The sequence below is a fragment of the Stomoxys calcitrans genome, chromosome 2 (assembly GCF_963082655.1).
Source record: "Stomoxys calcitrans chromosome 2, idStoCalc2.1, whole genome shotgun sequence".
Lineage (NCBI taxonomy): Eukaryota > Metazoa > Arthropoda > Insecta > Diptera > Muscidae > Stomoxys > Stomoxys calcitrans.
This window is the reverse complement of record NC_081553.1, coordinates 11,820,831-11,846,383: the sequence shown is the minus strand read 5'-3', so window position 1 is coordinate 11,846,383 and position 25,553 is coordinate 11,820,831. Positions and strand designations below refer to the sequence as shown.

At 39.7% G+C, this 25,553-nt stretch overlaps 2 protein-coding genes across 6 annotated transcripts in view; one reads left to right on the top strand and one right to left on the bottom strand.

Moving 5' to 3' along the window:
* The window catches only part of LOC106080611 (M-phase inducer phosphatase), a 549,197-nt gene that overhangs the window by 472,961 nt on the left and 50,683 nt on the right, over positions 1–25,553 (bottom strand). The gene's annotated exons all lie outside the window — the stretch shown is intronic.
* On the top strand, positions 295–8,836 carry LOC106080638 (carboxypeptidase N subunit 2). 5 transcript variants are annotated; one of them, XM_013242064.2, is made up of 3 exons: positions 300–620; positions 6,764–6,932; positions 7,012–8,836. In XM_013242064.2, the coding sequence occupies exon 3, from the start codon at positions 7,061–7,063 to the stop codon at positions 8,471–8,473; it is 1,413 nt and encodes a 470-aa protein (XP_013097518.2). In that variant the 5' UTR covers positions 300–620; positions 6,764–6,932; positions 7,012–7,060; the 3' UTR covers positions 8,474–8,836. The 5 variants fall into 5 exon arrangements, 4 of the variants coding, with proteins under 4 accessions (XP_013097518.2, XP_013097522.2, XP_013097519.2 ...); XR_009397109.1 differs by lacking the exons at positions 6,764–6,932; positions 7,012–8,836 and adding an exon at positions 5,899–6,067 and having other exon boundaries at positions 295–620; XM_013242068.2 differs by lacking the exon at positions 6,764–6,932 and having other exon boundaries at positions 300–508.

Genomic DNA, 25,553 nt, shown 5'->3' with positions numbered 1-25,553 from the left:
ACACCGTTTCAACTGTTGACACCATTTTATCTAAGCAACTCTGAACACCATCTATATTACCCTGAGCACTACCTAAGTTTGAGGTTAAAGAATTGGCGGCAAAAGATCTAATATGTTATATTTAGTTATTTTTAACTTTATCATATTTTTTGTGGGTGAATTGATGGCGGGTCAGCCCATCACCCAAGCTAGAATGATCACCATTAAATAATTAAAACTAATTGAGCATTCATTCCATGGAATGGGGGAATAGGTTGAAAGTGATTGCCTAAAATTACGATGATGCTGTGTAACTGGTCACCAATGCGATGGCCGTAGTTGAGTAACAAAGGTCGTAGAGATCACGTCGGAGACGCGGTTTGCCGCTGTCAAACGCGTTAGTGCCCCCCACTAAGGCACAAAACAAAAATCCAGCATTGAGACAAAATACCCATCATATTGTATATCATTTGTACCGGATGCAAATGCAAAATCTTGTGCATTTCGAACAGTGCTAGTTCAACTTCGGGTGCGAGATTTTTACTTTGTTGTTGTGTGATTGTGAAACTCAATTAGAAATCGAAATCTAAAGGAACTACGGAACGAGTATCAAAATTAACGATGTCGAATGTTACATAAATGTATGCCGGAGTAGACATAAATGGAAATTAATTAAACAAAAAAAAAAAAAAGAAACTATACCGGATACTAAAAACTGATAGAAAAATACTACTCTGTATATATGAAAAAACAAAATTGGAGAGTTGTCCACATGAGACGCAGGAAACAGCCAGTGGTTATCGTAAAAAATAATGTCAGTTAAAATTCAATAACTTACCACTCGGGAAAAGTGAACTTACAAAACTCTGAGATCTATTTTAGAATAGTAGCTTTATGATTACAATTTACAGTATTGTTAAAGGAAGTTAATCTAAGTCTAAAGAAAAAAATAGAAAAAAAAAATTTAAAAGAATATAAAAAAATTAAAAAAAAATATATATATATAAAAATATATAAAAAAAAAAATATAAAAAAAATATAAAAAAATATAAAAAAAAATATAAAAAAATATATAAAAAAAATATAAAAAAAAATAAAAAAAAAATATAAATATATAGAAAAAAATAGCATCTTTTGACCATTCGAGTGCTGTGCATTAAAATTTAATAACAGAACGAAAAACTGCTTTCTGCGTCTCATTTGGACAATTCTTTATAAAAATAATATTTGCCCCAGTGAATTTTTACATTTCAATGGAATTATTCTCCATCCTATAATTTAATATAGAGTGATACTAATAGAGCAAAAAAATGCAAACTTCTCACATATCAATCAGTGCTTCCCAAGTCAAGCTTAAGCTCAATGATAAGGATCCCTACTTCTATTTCCTCCCAATTATTCCTTTTTCCAGAAGTTCTTTTTTTAAAGAACTATCCTCAATTCGTTGGTTTTTCTGTTTCTATAAATGAAATGTCCTTTTTCCATAGTCAAATCTTCATAAAATAATATTTCAACTCTAATTAAAAGACTAGATGGCCCGGTGAGATGCACTACACCCTTAAGTGTTTGCGGCCCCCTTTCAGCATGGTCCAAATTTGAAAATTATTTATATTCGTATTTAACTCTCAAATATCATTCACTAAATGTCCACTTGTGGAATAAACATGGGGTAGGGCGACCGCAGGCAATTGACCCGCATTTTTATATATGTTTGGTATTTTACTCTCAAATATCTTTCGTTTAAGTTCCACATTGTCCCTTTTTACATGTCCATTTGGGGCACAAATTTGGTGTGGGGCGACTCACCGGGGAATAAATAAGTTTCGTATTCTACTATCAAGTAAATTTCGTTTCCATTCTATACGTCCCGATCCGCCTACATGTCCCGTTGGGGGTGGTTTTTGGTGTGGGTCAGCCTCCCTGATAGTTAGGTTAGGTTGAAAAGAGGGTGCAGATATTAATCCGCCCCATGCCACTATGGACATAAACCTACGCCAGTAATCGGCTTGTTGTGCGCTCTAAAAACTATAAAGTAACCTTTAAAAAGAGGTGGAGGTCGCCGTAGCGCAGAGGTAAGCATGTCTGCCTATGATGCTGAACGCCTGGGTTCGAATCCTGGCGAGACCACCAGAAAAAAAATTTCAGGGGTGGTTTCCCCTCCTGATGCTGGCAACATTTGTGAGGCACTATGTCGTGTAAAACTTCTCTCCAAAGAGGTGTCGCACTGCGGCACGCTGTTCGAACTCGGCTATAAAGAGGAGGTCCCCTATCATTGAGCTTAAACTTGAATCCGACTGCACTCATTGATATGTGAGAAGATAGCCCCTGTTCCTTAGTGGAATGTTCATGGGCAAAATTTGCATTTGCAATCTCTAAAAAGACAATTTTAAGTTAGGAGTTCCGTGCTACTTACAAAATCCTTAATTGTTTTCAATACCACTCCCCTAAGTTCATGTCTGATATTGTGTCACCACCTAAGTACCGGTATCTGTTGGACGCGAAAGCCGGGCAATGACAAAGGAAATGCACCAACGTCTCATTTTCTTCCCTGCATGCCCTACACATGCACGCACTTGCCGCACCGATTTTACATAAGTGAGCTCGTAGTCCTATGTTATACCAATAGCTAAACTGACCTCCTTCTTGCTTCCTTTCGTCTTCTCACGATCTAGATCGCCCCATAGGATTTTCGCCGTTCAACCGACCGTTTCGCTGTTCCACAATGTTGCATGCGCATTCATCGCCCACTCCCTTAAGTCGGACTGCGTCGACCCGAAAGGCTTCGTGTTAACTAAGTATATTGACTGCAGTCCTCTGGCCTCCACTGTCAAATTGTCAGTCCTTTCATTTCCCATTACTCCGTTATGGACCGGCACCCAAAGGGTGCGGATTTTCCCATCCTCAGAGAGGGCGTTAATCTCCTTCTTACACTGCAAGACTGTTCGTGACCTTACCGTCCTGGTTGTTAATGCCCCTTATGGCAATTTTACTGTCAGTAAAGATGTTCACACTCGACGTGCGTTAGCACCACACCACTTCACGCATTCGTCGATCACGACCGAATCTCCGCCCGCAGGGCCGTATTTTGGTCAGGCAGTCTAAAACAGATCTCAGTCCCTGAGTTCTCAATGTAAACCCCCAGGCCCACTCTGTCCTCTAGCTTTGATCCATCCGTGTAACATGATCTTCCAGATAGCAATACTAGGGCTCCGTCAATCCAAGACTGTGTCGATGGCAGAAGTGCCTCGCACTCGACTTTAAGGTTCATCTCAGGTATCCGATCGGAAACCTCTTCCCTGCCTTCCAGGTTTCCTTTCGTCGCCTCAATTATATCGCGATGGTATGAGTTGCTTCCATCCTCAATCCATTCTCCCATCGCCTTAAGTCTCATAGCCGCAGTGGCTGCCTCACACTTAATCTGTATGTCAATGGGTTCGGATATCTAGAATAGTCTCCAGTGCTCTAGTGGGCGTGGTCCTCCGCCTATGTCAAGACAACATGTTCTCTTAACCTGTTCTATGGTCCGCAAGTTGCACTTTTTCTCCATAGCAGTCTACCAAACTACTGAGGCGTAAGTATGTATTGGTCTAATCACGCTCCTGTATATCTAGTGGACTTTCCTAGGATTCATAGTGCCCAACATCTGTGAGCCTTCTCAGTACGCTGCTGAATGTGACACTTAATATTTAGTTTCCTGTCCAAGATCACACCTAAGTATTTGACCTTGTCAGATATGGAAATCGTCTTATTGAGGAAACGTGGTGCGTTAAATTGACCCACCTTTGTCTTCCTCGTGAACAGGCATACTTTAGTCTTCTCTGAATTAACATTGAGACCTCTGGGTCTAGCCCTGTCATATGCCATATGCAAGTCCTTTTCGGCCCTTCTGCATAGCTCGTTCGGATCCTTACCCCTTAGAAGTACTATAACATCGTCTGCATAGCAAGCGGATTTAAATCCCACCCTCAGTCAGCATCCGTAATAGGTCATTTATGGTGGCCACCCATAGGAGTTGCGATAAAATGCCCCCCTGTGGCGTGCTCTGTGCCACTTTCTCCCTTATATTTATGCCATGAGACACACAATTTATCCACCTGTTCCTTAGCATATGGTTTATCCAGTCTTTAAGGACCGGGTCCACCCGGTACTGCTCTAACGATTGGATCAGTGTGTTGTTCCGCACATTGGTAAAAGCCCCCTCGATGTCAATGCATACCGCCAGTGTGTACGTTTTGGCATCAAAGGATTCTTCTATTTTATGCACAACCTCTTGCAGGGCAGTCTCCACCGACCTTCCCTTGACATAGGCATGCTGTTTGCATTTGAGCAGTTCGCTGGATGTCATACCTCAGCCTCCCTGATACTTGATCCAAATATTTATATAAGATTCTTATTCTACTTTTAATTACCTATAAATTGATACCCATATTGCCCTACACGGTAAACATAAAAGCGGTAAAATTTAGGCGGTTTTTGGGGGTGGGGCGGGCCCCCGACACTTAGGGTAAAATTGTTATATCAAGTTCTACACTACGCCTAAATACCTTTCAATTGATACCTATGTTGTTCCAATCGGTAAACATGTCCGATTGGGTGGTTTTGGGATGGGGCGTTTCCCCAGTTTGGGGTGGAGCGTTCACCCAGTTTCGTACTAATTTCGTGTTTTTGGGTTACCATATGCGTGCAAACCAAATTTTGATTAAATCAGTCCACCAATCTCCGAGATATGGCATCTTCAAAAATTGGGGTCAGGGGACGGGTCCGCTCTAGAAGGTCCGCTCCAACATCAAGAAATGAGGTGCTCCTTATCCATCAGGGGGTCGGACTCTATCATCTGTGAAAATTTGATTCAAATCGGTTCAGGCGGTTTTGTGTCAATAGGTTACATACAATCAAACTGAAAACAAACCGCAACACTTTCAATTTTTATATAAAAAAGGGTAATTTTTTAAGATATATTGGAAAGTTTTTCAAAAAAAATAAAAAAATCAAATTCAGAAAAATGCATGAAATTTTTATCTGAATCGATAGTATGGTTAATATAATTTAATGTTTGAAAATTATTTCATCCAAATGTTGACCGTGACTGCAGCTCAAATACAGGTCTGTATAGACATGACCTGTAATAAAGCCCCACAAGTCTAGCCTAAAGGCGTTAAATCGCACGATCTAGGCGGCCAATTTACCGATCCCGAATGTGTAATAAAATGTTCACCGAACTCGCCTCTCAATAAGCCCATTGTTACGCGTGCAGTGTGGCATGTGGCACCGCATAGCGACGCCACTTGGTAAAGTAGATTTAACATGAGAGGATACCTCAGAAATGTGCCAGCAATAGTAAGGGGATAACCACCTCTGAAAGTTTTTTTCTGATGTTCACGACAAAATTTAAACCCAGGCGTTCGGCGTCATTGGCGGCCATGCTAACCTCTGCGCCACAGTGGCCTCCAAGAGTGTAAAGTTGTGGCTCTTGATATCCCAAGGCATTTGATAGGGTCGTGCGTGGTGCAAAAATGCAAATTTTGCCCATGAACATTCCACTAAGGAACAGGGGCAAACTTCTCACATATCAATGAGTGCAGTTAAATTCAAGTTTAAAATCAATGATGGGGGGCCTCCTTTTTATAGCCGAGTCCGAACGGCGTGCCGCAGTGCGACACCTCTTTGGAGAGAAGTTTTACATGGCATAGTACCTCACAAATGTTGCCAGCATTAGGAGGGGAAAACCACCGTTGAAAATTTTTTCTGATGGTCTCGCCAGGATTCGAACCCAGGCGTTCAGCGTATTAGGCGGACATGCTAACCTCTGTGCTACGGTGGTCGTGCATGGTGCACTTATATCAAAGCTAGTTCTTTTGGGTAATAACTTCGTTCGCTTTATGTCTAGCTTTCTCAGAGATTGCCCTATACGTGTTGCAGATGGGTTCTCATCCGACGAGTATACAATGACCGCAGGTATGCAACAAGGCTCTGTCCTTTCTCCTTCCCTTTTTCTGGTTTTCATTGACGAACTATTGGGTCAGACTTCGAATCCAGTCCACTCATTTGCCGATGACAGTAGTCTGTGTCATTCATATTCATTCGACCATAGGCCCAGTATACAAAAAATTGAGGACATGAGGCGAATTATGGATGAGACGATCTCCAAGGATTTGTTTGTTGGACTCCAACGCATAGAAGACGCTGTGCTGTTTCTGGTCCCACAAACGATTCACTGACCCACTACAATCGTCAATATCTATTGACGGCATAGACATTGAGCAATCAGATGCATTTGATGTTCTGGGCATGAAGATACAGTGTAATGTCCGTTGGTCAAAACACGTAGTCGCAGTGTCGAAAGAAGCATTCAAGTGTTTGGGCTTTCTTAAGCGGTGCAGCAAGTATTTCACCTCTTTTGATCTTCTTAATGTCTACACGAGTACTACCTACATCAGGCCGAGGATGAAATATAGCTCTCATTTATGGGCTGGAGCTCCAAGTTCATCCTAGGAGCTACTTGACCGAGTTCAGCGGAGAGCGATGGTGTGGATTGGGGACAGTAGGGCATCCAACTATATTTCTTCTCTTAATCTTCGTCGGAATGTGGGTAACGTTGTACTGCTCTATCGTTACCTAACTCAACTTTAACAAAATTACTGCAACTACAGAAAATCAATCAGAAAGTTTTTTGGGACATCATATATCAAGGCTTACACAATTTGAAGGGTATTTATTCAAGGATTTTTCTTCAAATTAAAGTTCAAAATTTAAAAAATATCATATATTTATATGCAAATTTCAGATGTTTGTATGTAACTCGAAAACGAATTCAAAAATGTATAAAACATGAAAACAACGAAATTTATGAAACTATGTAACTTAATCATCTTCAACGATCTTCAAATGTGTGTCTTTTAGTCTTAAACAATTTTGACAGCAATCCGTCGTCTCCGGCAGCCTTCTTTCTCCCCGTAATATACACACCAAATACTTGTTGAAATTGAAGACATGTCATTTATTAAAATTTTGATTGTTTCCTTCCCATTGCAGATGATATATATTCAACTAAAGAACAAGCGCGTCAATTGCAGCACTCACTATGACAACACTTTGGCACTTATGGATTGGCCTTGCGGTTGTGTCCCTACGAGTCGGCAGCATTCAAGGGGGACAACTCAGAAGGGTCTGGATGCAGGACCATTGCCAAAATGGCATTTGCTCGGACATCAACATCGATCGAAGTGACTATGTGATCATGTCTCAAAGTGCCGTGGAAAAGCAAATCGCATTGACATTTGTGAACTCCAGCATTGCCAAGATACCGCATCTAATGTTTGATACCTTTCCCAACCTGCAAATCCTTCACATGGACAATTGCTCAGTGGAGGCATTTGAGAAGCCCCAATTCGAAGGAGCCAGTAATTTGATGTCCCTATCGCTGGGCTACAATCTGCTGAAAGATATACCAAAGAATATCTTTTTGGGTGCCGACAACCTCAACGTGCTAAGGCTTCACTACAATCAGCTGGAGACGCTGCACAACAACAGTTTCCAGGCATTGAAAGAGCTCAAAGAGCTTTCTTTGGAGGGCAACAGGCTGCAGCATTTGCCCATGGGAGTTTTTGTTCCGCTGCGCAAGATTACGGATATTAATTTGGCTCGCAATCGCTTCAGTGCCCTACCGCGTGGTATATTCGATATGAACGCTAATTTAACACGCATTTCTTTGGCGGGAAATCTCTTCAAAGCCTTCAAATCGGAATTGTATAAATTTCAAGAGCGCATTGCCTTTCTGGATATTTCGGATAATATCTTCCAGGACTTGACCATAAGCATACCCGATTTGGATACCTTGGTGGCCAATAATTGCGATATGCGTAAGCTGACAGTGAATGGCATCATAAAGGAACTGGAGCTGAGAAACAATTCCCTAAGAGATTTGCCACACATCACCTATGCCTCGAATGTGACTTCCTTGGATTTGTCCGTCAACCCTCTGGCTGCATTACAGGGCAATCCATTTCGCCGTTACACCGAATTGGTGCGCTTGAATCTGAGTTCCACCGGTTTGCATGATCTCGACGAGGGGATATTCAAGAAACAAAACCATCTGGAAACCCTGGACATCTCCTCGAACTCTTTGTTCACTCTTAAATTCACCATCTTCGATGGTCTGAAGAAGCTGCAGTATTTCTATTTCCAACAGAACAACTGGAATTGTGATTTCCTGCAATTGCTGATGAATTCATTTGTTAAACGACGCGACATATCCTTCATGGAGGACTCTGTGGCACCGGAACTGGTTGACGATTATATCGATGGCATGGCCTGTTGGTACGAGAACAATCCACAATCGACGCAATGTGGCTCGGGACGAGATGGCTCTTCATACAACAATGCAGCCATGGAGGTGGCAATAGTTCGAAACGACATTGACCAAATGATGCAGACAATCGAGAAGAAATTCATTAAGGTCTTTCGCATGTTGGAGGACATCAAGTTGCGACTATGACACACGAGAACAAAAAACAAGAGAAAAAAATCTAAAAAAAAATTAAGGCAAATAAAAAAATCCAAAAAAAAAGTTATAAAAATTGTAATAATAAATACAAGAAAAAATAGTTCATGTTTGCCAGAGGAGAATATCAAACGCTCATGTGTAACAAGAATTATTATAATAGCATTATCAATACATATAGTATTCAACAAGTTTCTTTAATGAATTATACGTGCACTGAAGTATATTCGTCTATATATGGAAGTGCATTCGTATGAGTCGCTATTAAAACTTGTCCATATTTATATATAGAAAAATCTAAGAAAACCAGCGCCCAAAACTAAATAAAATTTAAATACAAGTACTGATACTAACGAATTAAAGGGTTTTACTTAAGGCTAAAACATTCCACTATAAATGAGATAATGTCATTTGAAATAAAAGCGAGTTAAGTTTAGGTGTGATGGCTTCAAAGGCCGTGCGTAGGTATGTTGTATTAGAATCGTATTAATAGCGAAAACGCATCTATGATACAATTACCACATTAACCAAGCTCGACAACCCTGCTTATTAGCTGTACTTTTTCCAATGCATGTATTTTTGTGTAATGACAGACATTTTTTCTGTGACAAATTATACTTCTTCCATACTACACATGATTTTGTTCATCTGTTAGAAGTTGTATTGATGGCTTCGAACGCTAAGACAACGTCAATGGCTCTCGCCGTTTATCCGTGGTCGCAAGTTCGAATTCTGACCGGGCTCTGCCGAATTTTTAATTTTTGAAGTTTTTTGCTATCTTTGGCTTTCCCTAGCCATTTGCATCTCCGATCATCCAGCAAATTAAATCAAACCTGTAAAAGCGTGCTAAGTTCGGCCGGGCCGAATCTTATATACCCTCCACCATGGATCACATTTGTCGAGTTCTTTTCCCGGCATCTCTTCTTAGGCAAAACAAGATAAAAGAAACAAAAAGTAAAATAGAGAGATCGATTTATATGGGAGCTGTATCGGGCTATAGACCGATTCAGACCATAATAAACACGTATGTTGATGGTCATGAGAGAATCCTCAAGAAGTCAAGATCCCAGATCGGTTTATATGGCAGCTATATCAGGTTATGAACCGATTTGAACCATACTTGACACAGTTGTTGGATATCATAACAAAACACTTAGTGCCAAAATTCATTCAAATCGGATAAGAATTGCGACCTCTAGAGGCTCAAGAAGTCAAGACCCAAGATCGGTTTATATGACAGCTATATCAGGTTATGAACCGATTTGAACCATCCTCATCACAGTTGTTGGAAGTCATAATAAAACACCTCAGCCAAATCGGATAATAATTGCACACTCTAGTGGCTCAAGAAGTCAAGACCCAATATCGGTTTATATGACAGCCATATCAGGTTATGGACCGATTTAACCATACTTGCCACAGTTGTTGGATATCATAACAAAACACGTCGTGCAAAATTTCAATAAAATCGGATAAGAATTGCGCCTTCTAGAGGCTCAAGAAGTCAAGACCCAAGATCGGTTTATATGACACCTATATCGAAACATGGACGCTAACTTTCGAAGGAGTAAAGCGGCTAGCTTTACTCCTTCGAAAGTTAGCGTGCTTTCGACAGACAGACGGACGGACATGGCTGGATCGAATTAAAATGACATGACGATCAAGAATATATATACTTTATGGGGTCTCGGATACATATTTCGAGGTGTTACAAACAGAAACATATTTCGAGGTTTTACAAACGAAATTAGTATACCCCCATCCTATGGTGGAGGGTATAAAAATTAAAAATAAATAAATAAACCAGAAATAAAGGCAAAAGGCCGCGTCTACGTAGTAGTTTTAATATATATATGAGCGATATATCTAAATCTGACTCGTTTTAATGAAATTTTGCACACGTATTGAGACGTCAAATGGGTCATAAAGGATGAAAAATATATATCGGGGCTATATCTGAATCTAAACCGATTTGTATAATATTTTGCGCACGTGCTGGGACGTTAAATAGAATACCTCACGCTTAAATATGTAAAGATCGGACTAAAACTGTGGCTTCTACAGCCTTAAAGGCCATATATATGAGAGCTATATCTTAGTCCGATCGGATTTTTACGAAATTTCGCACATATACTGGGACTACAACTGCTATTAAATTTCCCATGAACATTCCATTAAGGAACAGGGGACACTTCTCTCATATCAATGAGTGCAGTCGGATTAAAGTTTAAGCTCAATGATAAGGGGCCTCCTTTTTTATGCCGAGTCCGAACGGCGTGCCGTATAGCAACACCACTTGGTAGAGAAGTTTTAACATGGCAAAATACCTCAGAAATGTAGCCAGCATTAGTAAGGGGATAACCACCGCTGTAAAATTCCAGGTGTACTAGAGACCGTCTCGACACTTCGCTGGTATGTGTTATCAGCATGCATACACTAAGGGTCGGTCAGTTCACAGCGTCCTTCACAACGTGGTTGACTATATTGAGGGGAGTTTGGGAGTGGGCGACTTCACTTTGGCGGCCTTCTTGAGCATAGAAGGGGCTTTAATAACGTGAAGTTGGAGTCCATACATGGCGTTCTGGTGCACATGAAGGTCCCTCATACTTTGGTAAATTGGGTTGATATGACTCTGAAAGGCCAGATTTCAATGCATTACTGGCAGAGGTTCGATAAGAAAGATTGTGACAGAGAAACTCCGTAAGGTAGGGTTGTGGCTTTTGGTGATCAAGAGGTTTTTCGAGAGGGAGAGTGTGAAGATCGTTGCCTACATGGACGACATCGTCATCATGGTGGGTGGCCGTTTCCTCTCTAAAATCAGGGTTTTCAATAAGGACTAAAAAACTTTAATTTAAATAAAAACTTTGTACAATCTAAACATTTGTGAGTGAAACTCAACTTCGTTCATATGGCCACCGTGGACACATTTGCATCTGTCATTACTTTAGACCCATACATTTCAGCCGAAACGGTCGCTATTTCCCGTTCAATGTTGGCTCTGAGTTCTTCCAGCTTGTTGGCAAGACCCAAAGAAAGTAGTCTAGAGTCGTCGCACGAACGAGATGGCTAAAATCGACTGGACCATTTCTTGGGAAAACACATGCATTAAAGGTACTCTTCAATAAATCAGTTGTAACGTATGCGTGAGGTCCATATCTTACAAATTAGGTCAAAAATAATCGGTAAGGATGGTGCGGTGGCTTTGCTCACTTAGGGTAATGTGACGCGTGACATTGTCGACGAAGAAGTTTGGCCCAATGATGCCGCCGGCATGCAAACCACACCAAACAGTTATTTTTTGTAGATGAAGTCTTGATTCGTCATTTTTCACCCGACCAATAACGCATATTTTACTTATTGACGAACTCATTAAGCCAAAAATGAGCCTCGTCACTGAAGATATAACGCTCTTAAAGTAGCGATCACCGACTTCGAATTTCGGTTGTAAAGTTTTTGTGATTTACAAATGTTGATTTGATGAAAATGTTGAGTTTACTGAATGAATGAACAGCGACAGTTCGATGATTAGTGTAAGAGTGCGTTCACAAATTAAATTCAAAGTTGTCAAGACACTGTTGGAAAACCCTTTTTTACGAATCTCGTTCAGGGAGCTTTAAGGAAGCTGTCCGGTTGGGCGAGAGTCAACGGGATTGGCATAAAGGCAAGAAAGACCAAACTTGTCCTTTTCACTAGTAGGAGTGAAAACTGTCCTGTATTGAAGTCCATCGTGTCCTGGATTGAAGTCCACCGTGGCGCAAAGGTGACCATGACCGCCAATGACGCCGAACGCTTGGGTTCAAACCCCAAACCGGACATATTTACTTATAATAGCAATATGGGGCTCAAATGAACATGAAATGGATGTGTAGATTAGAACATGAAATTAATATGCAGTGTCAGACGAAACGTCTCTGAAGTCGTCCAACCAACAAAACATTCGCAACTAGGACTTAATTGTTGTATCGATAGATTAATCTGTATGAAATCTATCTAAAGGAATAATCCAATATAAAACATCTTCGAACATAACATCTCCATTGTAAAAAAAGTATCTGTGCGAATTTTTTATTTTTTATTTTTAAAGACTGTAGCGTGATTTAAACAGAAAGACATACGGATAGGATTTGCCCCAATCCAGTCCTTACGGAGCAAGATCTAACTTATATTCAATTACAAATTTGTTCAAGACTTTGGAGTGCTATCCGATTCACGTTTTAAGGTCAATGAACACATGCATTAGGAAAAATTCAGCTAGTAGACAGGGTGGTCGAGCGTGGTTAATGGCATATTTGTATCATAGAGGTAGTTTCGCAATAAGTACGATACAAATGCAACATACGAACGTACGGCCCTTGAAGCCATCACACCTAATGTAGTTGAAAAATGTTCTAACCGAAAACGAAACGCGTCCCACAGTGGATGGTGAGTGTTGCGATCTGTGGCTTTCCTTTTACACTTGCAAAAGAAAATCTCCAATCATTGAGCTCCTCTCGAAAGATAACCTAACGAAAATTGTGAAATTTAATGATATTCGTCCTAACAGGCAAAAAAAAAAAACAAAAACTAAAATTTTAAATGAAAATAAAACAAAATCGGCAGAGCCCGGCCGGGATTCGAATCTGGGCTCGGACATGGAGCAACACCGAGAGACGTTGCCGGTGGGAAGAGTTCGAAACCATTAATCGAACTACCAACAGCTGTATAGAATCATGTGCTACCATGGAAGCACGAACACATGCATTGGGAAAAGTACAGCTAATAGACAGTGTTATCGTGCATCTCGGAAGAGAAAAAAACGAAAGTTCTGAAATTTTATGATCTTCGCCCAAACAGGAAAAAATGTATATAATGAGGGACCTTCTTTTAGGGGAGAAGTTTTACATGGCATAGTATCCGCAAATATCACCAGCAGTAGGAGGGGATATCCATCGCTGAAAAATTTCTCTGACGTTCTCGACAGGATTCGAACTCAGGCATTCAGCGTTATAGGGTGGCATGCCAACCTCTGCGTTACGGTGTCCTCCATTTCTATTTCATTGTAACTAACTAAATTTTCCATGAACATGCTAACCTCTGCGCCACGGTAGCCTCCCTAACCCACCAAATATTTTACCATGTGTGTCGGATTCCAGTTTTTTTTATGTTGCCGTCTTTATAATGCACATATAATATCTATGTCATTGTTATATCTCGTTAATGGTTTTTTCCATTAAATATCATTTAGTTTCTTTTTAATTAATAATGTTTTTGAATGCATTTTTCTTTGCATTGTTTAGCCATATTTTCCATAGATTTTGTTTAGATTTACCCCAAAATATGTTCTAACCTCCATGACCCCATGTAATGTTTGTTTTCTTGATAGTAAGAAAATCTCATTTTATATTTGTCCTGCTTTTTTGTCTACGAATCAAACACAACAAACACTCGGAAACAAGTTGGCTCATTAACAAGTTTCCTGCATCGCCTTCTATGCTATGCTCAGTTTGGTTTGGCTTTTGTCTAAGCTTGACGTCCTTCTGCTATTCACAGTCTCCGCCGTCTCTGCTCTTTAAGAGGTCAGTGATCACAAAACATTGTACTTTTCTATGGAAAAAATCACACAAAAAAAAAAAAAGGATGCTGGTTGCTTTATACCATTTTTGTGTTGTTTTGAGAAGGCAATGCAAACAAAAAAAAAAAAAAAACAACAAGACGAAGGTATTCAAAAATGAATAGAAACCCATTTGTTAGAATAAGCGCGCGCGCGGCAAAATCTGTTTCCCTCCCATTTTTTGTAAGCTACAATTGTTGTTGGTTTTAACAGCAGTAAAGGACTTCTACACCTTTTCAAGTACGTATGCTTTTAGCGAAATCTTACCTTATACCTACTCTACTTTATGGATGTGAAATTTTCGCAAATTGTGATTCGAGAGACTTCAACAAACTAAAAGTAAGCTACAATAACATTGCTCGCTACATATTTAATAAGAAAAGGAGAGACCGAATTTCTCAATTCGCCCACAAAATATTCGACATTAGTTTCGAAAACCTCCTCAAAGCGAAATGCGTTATTTTACTGCAAAAAATAATCTATCTTAAGCAGCCAAAATATCTTTATGATCATCTCCATTTTGCTCGATCTGGCAGAGGACTAAAAATCATTCTACCACGCTTCCGAACCTCAAACTCTGAAAAACAATTTTTAATCAACAGTATTCGTCTTTGGAACAATTTGCCATCCAACATCCAAACCATAAGTAATGCTACTCTTTTCAAGAAAACAATCTTCAAACACTATATTTAAAGTATAATTCCTAAAAAAATTCTCTTATGATAAATTTTATAATATAATTACTTTTTTATTTATATTTTTCTTAACACATATTCGATGTAATCCATTCCTTAAACCGGCATCGTCACTTATAAGATTTTTATCTTGTGATGTCTGGTATCAATAAACAAACAAACAAACAAACAAACAAAGTTTATTTTGAAAGGAGTCTGCGGACTCGGATGAATATTTCCAGTTTCTTTGCAGGATTTTTTCTTTCTTTTTGTTGTGGACAACAAATACAGGTTCCCTTTCTATAAAAGGAGATGATTTTTGCTTCAGTTGTATAGGGCTTCAAGTTTTTGTTAGAAATCGAAACATACAATAGAGGAAGAGTAATATTGGCGGAAAAAAACCGGCTGTCTGGTGTAGCATATAAAAGAAAAAAAAATACAACAACCTGCCAAAGAGAAACAATTAGAAGTGGTTTCTAGCATCTAAGAGGATAATGAGGTTTTAAGAGGAAATAGAAAAACAAAGGATCAATTAACACATTATGATTTAATTAAAGTGTATAGAGCGAAAGGACATTAACCAGAAGGGATTACAGAATTATGAAGTATGCCAGGCCAAGTCTTATATAGCCTTCACTAAACTGGGTTGTCATTGTCAAATTCTATGGACGATTGCCCTATAGACAGACAATACAAAGCTTTAGTTATCGGTTATAATAAAGGCCCTCATGAAAAATTTTATATTGGGTTGCCCAAAAAGTAATTGCGGATTTTTCATATAGTCGGCGTTGACAAATTTTTTCACAGCTTGTGACTCTGTAATTGCATTCTTTCTTCTGTCAGTTATCAGCTGTTACTTTTAGCTTGCTTTAGAAAAAAAGTGTAAAAAAATATATTTGATTAAAGTTCATTCTAAGTTTTATTAAAAATGCATTTACTTTCTTTTAAAAAATCCGCAATTAGTTTTTGGGCAACCCAATATTATATTTACTAGCTGGCCCGGCAGCCTTTGCTTCACCCTTAAGTGTTTGAGGCCCCATTTCAACATGGTTCAAATTTAAAAATAATTTACATTCGTATTTAACTCTCAAATAACTTTCATAAGAATACCGTTAGGTCCCGTTTGGTATACATGTCCACTTGGGTCTTAATTTTAGGGTAGGGCGACCACCGGCCCAAATTTTTATAGAAGTTTCGTTTTCTACTCTCAAATACCTTTGATTTGAATCACATAGTGCCTTGTTCTGTGTACATGCCCATTTGGGACATAATTTTGGAGTCTGACGATCCGCCTACGATAGACCCCTCATTTTAATAGTAGTTTCGTATTTTACTCTCAAGTAATTTTCGTTCGAGTCCCATATTGTCACGATCTGCCTTTATGTCAGTTTGAATGGTTTTGAAGGTGGGCGGCCCCTCTAAGACTTGATCCCAAATTTTTATATAAGTTTCGTATTCCTCTTCCAATTACCATTCTTTTGATACCCATATTATCCCAAATATAGCAAACATGTTATATTTGGGGCTGGGGAGGCCCCTTCAACACTTCGGGCCACATTGTTATATTAAGTTCGTACTCTAATCTTAAAAACCTTCCATTTGATACCCATATTGTCCCAATCGGTTAACATGCCCGTGTGGCTGGGTTTAGGGGTGAGGCGTCCCCCAGATTATTTGAGCCCAAATTTTTCTGTAAGCGTGCAAACCAAATTTCGCTTAAATCGGCCTATGCATTTCCGAGATATGGTGTTTTTGAATATTGGGGTAAGGGGGAGAGTCCGCTCCCCTTTCGAACATCCAAAAATAGGGTACCCCCATATCCATCGGGGGGTCAATGGGGTATCCCCATATCCATCGGGGGGTCAACGTCTACGTTCATTAAAATCGGTTCAGCACAGCACTTTGATTTTCATACAACAGAAAATGCATATACTCAAAGCCCAAAATATCTGCCTAATAAGGAAAGGCTTGCGTCCATTAGGTGTTTAAAAAGGCACATTGGTGAACGGTTTCAATGGGAACTGCAAAAGGTTTTAAACCGATTTAGGCCATGTGATTGTTGAAGAAGGTAATAACAGAACTTCATAGCACGGTGATTCAGGCAACATGATTGGTATATATGGGAGCCCTATCGGATTATGTCCCAATAAGAAACAATGAAGTCATAACAGAACTCAACAAGCAAAATTCTGGCCAAGTTGAGCTAGGATTATGGTCCCAAGTACTCCAAAAATTGAAGAAAGTCGGCATGTATGAGAGGCATTTTGGACTATGCTTTGTCAAGGTGTTGAAATCATAAGGGAACTCTACAAAATTCTGGTGGTCATAAAGTTAAATCGGATAACCGATTTGTACAGTATAGCTGACACGAAGTGTTGTCAATCTCACACTGGTACATCTGTCAAACTGAAAGCTACATGATATTATTTTTATTGATAGCCCATTATATTTAAACAAGACACAAAAAACATTTGCTTCTGTCTTTAAAATATCTGAAGTTTGGAAAATCACAATCGTCTATTGTTGGCGAACTCTAATACTTCAAAGTGAACAAAATGTTTGTGAATTGCACAATGAACGTTTTAATGATACTGATAGAGTTGTCAAACGACAAGGTGATGGTCGAAAAAATAAAACGCAACAGGACCTGAAATGGTGAAATGGTTCAGCAAGTGATAGCATGTGTAGGGCATGCGGAGAAGATGATGAGACTTTGAAGCATTTCCTTGGTCATTGCCCGGCTTTTGCGTCCAACAGATACCGGCACTTAGGTGGAGACACAATACCAGGCATGAACGAACTTAGGGAGTGGTATCAATTAAGGATTTTGTAAGTAGCACGGAATTCCTAACTTAAAATTTTATTTTTAGAGGTTTTTAGAGCGCACAACAAGCCGATTACTGGCTTAGTATGTGTATGTCCATAGTGGCATGGGGCGGATTAATACCTGCACCCTCTTTTCAACCTAACCTAGGCTACCCTTCAACTTGAACAAAATTCACGTCGTAGTAATTGACATGAACAGAGTCCTGCCAGGCCATAGGACTTGTTCGGATTAAAATTACGAACGAATTTAGAAACAGAAATAATCGTTGTTATTAATATTGTAACAACCCAAAACTAGCTCAACAATTGACAAACAATACAAGTATGCTACAGATACTAACGTGATGTTTGATATTCTGCATGAAAACAAAACAGTGAGGTATTGAGCTCAGGTTGAGCTCAATTTTTACTTCATTTAAAATTTTCATTAAAAAAAACTCTGATTCCGTTGATTCGTCTTCTTCTTTTTTTTGTCCTTTCTTATCTTCTTCTCGATTTACGATAAATCGATCTCATTTTCCACGCCAACTGTCCTTCAACCAAACATATGGCTAAAGATCTGAAAATATCCCGTGAAATGATGCAAGATGTATTGAAAAACGAGCTCAAGGTTAAGCCTTACAAATTCCACGATCTTACATCAGACAAAACAAAAGTTTGACACGAAAGATCACAGGAGTTGTTGCGCGTGGTGAATTTCCAGCGGCCGGGCCGAATCTTATATACCCTCCACCATGGATCGCATCTGTCGAGTTCTTTGCGCAGTATCTCTTTTTAGGCAAACAAAGAATAATGAATATGGACGGAGGAGGAGGAGCTATATCAAGTTATAGTCCGATTCGGGGCTTAAGAAGCAAAATCGGGAGATCGGTTAATATGGGAGCTGTGTCAAGCTATAGATCGATTCAGACCATATTGCACACGTATTTTGAAGGCCGGGAGGGAGAAGCCGTTGTACAAAATCTGTGCCAAATCGGATGAGAATTACACTCTCTAGAGGGTCAAGACCTCTAGATCCCAGATCGGTTTATATGGCAGCTATATCAAGAAGTGATACCAAAACACCACGTGCAAAATTACAGCCAAATCGGATAGAAATTGCGCCCTCTATCAAGACCCAAGATCGGTTTATATAGCAGCTATATCAGGTTATGGACCGATTTGAACCATACTTCACACAGTTGTTGGAAGGGATATCAAAACACTATGTGCAAAATTTCAGTCAAATCGGATAAGAATTCCGCCTTCTAAAAGCTCAAGAAGTCAAGACCCAAGATCGGTTTATATGTCAGCTATATCAGGTTATGGACCGATTTGAACCATACTTCACATAGTTGTTGGAAGTGATATCAAAACACTATGTGCAAAATTTCAGTCAAATTGGATGAGAATTGCGCCCTCAAGAGGCTCAAGAAATCAAGATCCAAGATCGGTTTATATGGCAGCTATATCAGGTTATGGACCGATTTGGACCATACCATTCAGTCAAATCGGATAAGAAATCGGATAAGTTGTACCAGGTTCTGTTGGAAGTGATATCAAAACATTATGTGCAAAATTTCAGTCAAATCGGATAAGAATTCCGACTTCTAAAAGCTCAAGAAGTCAAGACCCAAGACCGGTTTATATGGCAGTTGTATCAGGTTATGTACCGATTTGAACCATACTTAGCACAGTTGTTAGAAGTGATATCAAAACACAAATTTCAGTCAAATCGGATCAGAATTGCGCCCTCTAGAGGCTTAAGAAGTCAAGACCCAAGATCGGTTTATATGGCAGCTATATCGATTTGGCCCATTTATAATCCCAACCGACCTACACCAATAGGAAATATTTGTGCAAAATTTCAAGCAGCTAGCTCTACTCCTTCAAAAGTTAGCGTGCTTTCGACAGACAGCATTTGAATTCTTATATCTCTGTTCTACAATTCTTAATGAATCAGTAGAGTTCGTTTGGTCTAATGTTTGTTATATGATATATACGGAAACATATTGTCGTTTGATCCTACTAACAATCACCCAAAGAAATTGTTCAAATTACGTTATGTTATGGCGAGCTGTGACCGCCGATGGCCGCTTCCCAATTGTTTTTTTCGAGCTCTTCGACTTATTCAGCTTTGCAGCCGTGCCCATGGCAAACTTTTCGTTGGTAGACCATGGACGTATAAACAAAATCGTCCGGCAGCGTCACATAAAACAAATGTATACCAAGAATGGCAAAAAAAAAATCATGTTCTGCACTTTATTTCGCTCACATAGTTGCTTTCCAATTCGGCAGATGCCAGTTCGTTGGACTTTTCTATTAAGGAAATGTTACAGAGTAAGGTAATGACTAAAAATGCCAGAATGAATATTCTGAACAAAAGCATTGTACGAGAATGGGCCAAAATACCAGCAGATTAGATTCGCACAGCTTACAACTGAAAGCAATAGTCAAGGCATTAGGTGGTCATAGCGAGTAGAAATAAAATGATTTTGAAATAACTTTCACACTTTTTAAATTTTTGAATCAATACAAAAAATATTTTCAAACAAAAAAAAATTTAATTGGCAACACTTCGTGTCAGCTACCCTGTATAGAATAATCCAATTGAAGGTTGAAGCACAATTAAATATTGCATATTTTTAATGAAATCGGATAAATGTACACCTACATTCAAATCTGGATATAGGCCAACATCAAAATAGCATTAAATAAAAACCACATCTTTGTCAAGCTTCAGCTCACAATCTCAATTATGGGAGTGATTTCTATAGCACAAAAGGGAAACTCCAATTTTAAATGGCCAAAAAGAATGATAAATTGAGAGATAAGCTCAGTTTTGGGTTTTAAAATTGTTTTAAATAATTCTTCAAATTAGTTGTCATAAACAAAAATTAAAATATCCCCCATCCAATGGTGGTGGGTCTCAAAAAAAGATTTGCCACAAGACATTTTGTGCACAAAAAGTCACAAACACCGGCTAACTTTTTGAGCGCACTTTTCTTTTCTTCAAAATCTGCATCTGCCCTGATATAAGAAATCACCAAGACAAAAGCCAATGTCTTTAAAATGCCCTGGTGTGGTGTTGCAACCATTGGCGGTGATTTTCCCCCCATACTCAAATGCCATACTCGGAGAACGAAGGAACAAAGTCTACATTGGCAAAGGACGAGGATGGACGTGTCAGTAAGCGCATGGATGAAGGAACGTTGGTTGTTGTTCGTCATGATCTTGATGATGGCAACATAAAAAAATTTTATGGAATGAATTGATATTGTATACAACAATAACCATAAACACCCTAGGTGAGCCCAGAATTTATTCACTGTTTAGTCTTCTACACCACCATCCCTGGATGTCTTCAACTCTGCTGAGGTTCTTAGTTTGTACAACGTTAACTGGTGTTAGAGAAGGGAGCTATTTATAAGAGGGTGGCTCAGAAATTAAGGTTAAATGAAAAAAAATCACTGCGGTGAAAAGGTCGCCATGATAAAGTTTCCAATCCAGGTGAAAATATTGAAGACTGCATGCTGTTGTGAGTATTACAGCCAGTTTAACCTTTCTTGGGATATAAATATTAGCTCCGAAATCTAACTACTGAACCAAAAAAAAATGTGATTTTTGACAACGTATGTCACGACATGGAAACTAGTATATACTTTGTTTCAAAGGCCCAAAGCCAAGGATCTGTAGGACGCAAACCTAACAATTCAAAGGAACGAGTGACTGAAAAGAACGCACGGAACCAGCTTAATCAGTTCATTTTAGTTCAGTAATCACATACTGTCGCATCATTAGCATTGTTCAATTGGTTGCTTTTGTTGTACGTTCCAAAAGGAACTGAACGAACTGACCTAAATGAACTAGTTCATTCACTTCATTCAGTTCAGTCATTCCTAAAGACTTTGCCATCACTGTTAATTGTTCTCGGTGTGCACTCCGAGGCCTTTGAGGAACTGAGGTCGCCATAGCGCAGAGGTTAGCATGTCTGCCTACGACACTGAACGCCTGGGTTCAAATCCTGGCGAGACCATCATAAAATTTTCAGCGGTGGTTATCCTCTCCTAATGTTGGCGACATTTATGAGGTACTATGCCATGTAAAAACTTCTCCTCAAAAGAGGTGTTGCACTGCGGCGCGTCGTTCGGACTCGGTTATAAAAAGGAGGTCCCTTATCATTGAGCTTAAACTTGAATTGGACTGCACTATAGATATGTGAGAAGTTTGCCCCTGTTCCTTAATGGAATGTTCATGGGCAAATTTGCATTTGGTGTGAACTCTAATCTTGAAACTCAGTAACTTTCACTAAGAAACAATATCAGGGTCATCGTCGGGGGTTTGTAGTTCTCCGACCAAACTTTTTTCTAAAGTAATTTTTATATCTTTAAGCGAAGACGAAAAGTCCTCTTATATTGCAATTCAATTGAGATGTACCAGAGTTGGTCGGGTCAATTTTATCGAATATTTGTTATAACTTAATAATAGCCCAAAATCTAGGGGGACTGTCCCATACTTCTTCGGTCAAGGTCATGGAGAAGGAGTACTAGAAAAATTTTTGCTTGAGACCTCCAAACTTTTTTGGGGTTTTGCTCCACTGATCTAATACCGTCACTCTGATTTGGTATGTTCTTTCCCCCTTTTCCCTGTTCTTTCTTCCAAACTATATTGGGCCTGATACAATGATCTGAAGAAGAAGAACACGGTTGGATGAAACGTATAATTGGTCCATTATACGAAAACACGAATTAAAACAAGTAAGAGCGTGCTAAGTTCGGCAGGGCCGAATCTTGTTATCCTCCATGGATCGGGTTTGTCGAGTTCTTTGGGCGGTATCTATTTTAAGGCAAAACAAAGAATAATGAATAAGAAATGTTATGTTAGTGGAGTTATATCAAGTTATAGTCCGATTCGGACCATAAATGAATTGAATGCTGAACATTGCAGAAGTCACTGTGTAGTATTTCAGTCTACTCGGATAATTGCGGAATTGCGCCATGTAGGGGCTCAAGAAGCAAAATCGGGAGATCGGTTTATATGGGAGCTGTATCAAGCTATGGATCGATTTAGACCATATTAGACACGTATGTTGAAGGTCATGAGAGAAGCTGTTGTACAAAATTTGTGCCAAATCGCATGAAAATTGCGCTCTCTAAAGGCTCAAGAAATCTCAATATCCCAGATCTGTTTATATGGCAGCTATACCAGGTTATTTTCCGATTTGCGCCATACTAAGCGCCGGTGTTAGGAATCATAACAATACACCTCATGCAAAATTTCAGCCAAATCGGAGGACAATTGCGCCCTCCAGTGGCTCAAGAAGTCATGATCCCAGATCGGTTTATATGGCAGCTATATCAGGTTATGAACCTATTCAGACTATGCTTAGCACAGTTGTTGGAAATAATACCAAAACACCGCGTGCAAATTTTCTGTCAAATCGGACGAGAATTGCGCCCTCTAGAGGCTCAGGAAGTCCAGACCCAAGATCGGTTTATATGGCAGCTATATCAAAACGTGGACCGATTTGGCCCATTTACAATCCCAACCGACCTACACTTATAAAAATTATTTGTGCAAAATTTCAAGCGCCTAGCTTTACTCCTTCGAAAGTAGGCGAAGGCTAAGAATATATATACTTTCGAGGTGTTACAAACAGAATGACGAAATTAGTATACCCCCATCCTATGGCGGAGGGTATTAAAATTATCAAATGGAAGATACTTTTGGAATAATATGGATTTGCCTGGAATGGCGCTGAATGCGTACATAATATAAAACTTTTGTTGCAGAATGATGCTGAAGAATGTATCTGGAGTCGAGTACCTGACCAAGCTCCCCTTTCCCGTGCCTACGCTCATTTATAGTTACTGATGTCTGAAAAATGGTCAGAGTGATCCCGATTTGAAACCTTCAGAACAGAAAGCCCCTCTCGCGACAAAACACCGATTTAGGTTTTCACGCAGATAGGAATTTCACAGACCGGAATTTCTTCTGAGTGCCTACTGGAAGGATTTTTTGATCCCACACCCACATCCGCAAACAGGACACTCCGTATGCTGGATACGACCGGCAAGCTTGTGGAGCCAGTCATATAGCCACTGCTACAGGACGTGAGAGAGGGGGACCCTCAATGATGTCTACTGGGCAGGAATGTCTACGATCGGAGCTCTCAGAGATATGTTGGAGAAAGTAGAGACTGCAAGGAACCACTACAACAGGCCGTTTATGCTTTTGGCCACACCGGATGTGAAGAACGCATTCAGATGACTTTAATGTGCCGGCGTTAAGCGTCAATAAGCGGACATGCTAGTCTCTGCGCTACTGTGTCCTTCTTATATTATATGATATTATATTATGCAGGTAACTTCTCATTAATCGCATAATCAGAGATAAGCATGTCCGTTTATTGACACTTAACACCTGGGTTCGAATCCTGGTGAGAACACCCGAACACTGCTGGTCTGCCACATCTTGTAACTTGTAACGCAAAAGACGGAATTGTTACTCCTAACGAGAAAAATATTCCAGTGGATATGAGCATAGACGAAATTTTATTCTGTCAAACATCAAGGAACCCGACTGGATTATCCTAGCTGGATAATATAGCTGGAACTACAGACCAGGGAAATCCCTGCTCTGGATAGAGATGACGGCGACCTCTAGGGTCGTATAATCCTACCGGAGAGTGGCCGAACTCGTAGCCATTGTAATAGCAGGAATGGTGCTGATAGGACTACATGGGATTAAGAGGACCAGGCTCCACACCATAAGGGGCAACCCCCAGAAAGGAAAGAGTGAAATTCAAAAGGAGCATACACATCATATAAGAGAAGACTATCGAGTGATGGTAATAGACGGGGTTGTTGGATGCGGTAACTTATCCCCCATAAATGGATGTGGAAAGATAGGAAACACGGCGACGTCAACTATTTGGTTATACAAATGTTGATAGTCCGTGGTTACTTCCCGTTATACCTACAAAGCATGGTCAAATCATCTTCTAGCAAATGTACTGATGAACTGCGAGGGCTGGAAAAAAGGCGCAGGGAACTGGAAATAGCGATTGGCAAGGTTTCGCACTGAGCCAATAGCTCAAGAGTATGTTGAAGAACTTAAGGAACTGGGAGGCGGTGATGGGATACCTCGAACAAGTACTGTGCAAGAAGAATATCGTCCTGAACGCAGCGACGTAGAGTATAAATGCGGAGTTTTGGACGCAAACACAATGAGGATGCTATGGATAATCACCACATTTATGGTCTACTTTGAAGTAATGGGAAAGCGGTTACGAGCAGGAATTAATTTCCTGGGTTAACACTGGATGGGGTTTTACCAGGCACCGTTGATGCCAATGAAGCCCGGCAAGAGACGTACTTATCAGGTGCGTAAAGCATCCTACCCGGAAAAAACTCATACATCCCACTACGAAAGAGCCTAATGCAAGGAAGAATCACACAGACCGATTTTCCAAACACATGAGGTAGTATTCCCAAGCTTCTTTGGAGAGATTCGAAATACTGAGCATCAACATGGCTTCGTTAATTGAATAGAACGATACACAGCCTTTTGACAGCCTGAACAAAATTTTGTCGGGCCGAGGCGACCAACTTTAAAGGTCAACCAATGGGCCTCTTAGGACTCCCAGGGCCCTGAAATTATGCATATAAACAGGATAACACCAAAGCTATAGCCATTTCATGAAAATATCTCTTTTTGTTCCAAAATGGAAGACTTATTTCCACTTATTTTTTCCCCATCCCACTATGCGGCATCTGTCTGCCCATTTTAGATGTGGTCACAATAAGTTCAGGTAGTGTTAAATTGGGTTGCCCAAAAAGTAATTGCGGATTTTTCATATAGTCGGCGTTGACAAATTTTTTCACAGCTTGTGACTATGTAATTGCATTCTTTCTTCTGTCAGTTATCAGCTGTTACTTTTAGCTTGCTTTAGAAAAAAAGTGTAAAAAGTATATTTGATTAAAGTTCATTCTAAGTTTTACTA

Bases quoted from the DNA above. Each gene is read 5' to 3' on its own strand.
- LOC106080638 (XM_013242068.2), top strand. From the start codon at position 7,061: ATGACAACACTTTGGCACTTATGGATTGGCCTTGCGGTTGTGTCCCTA.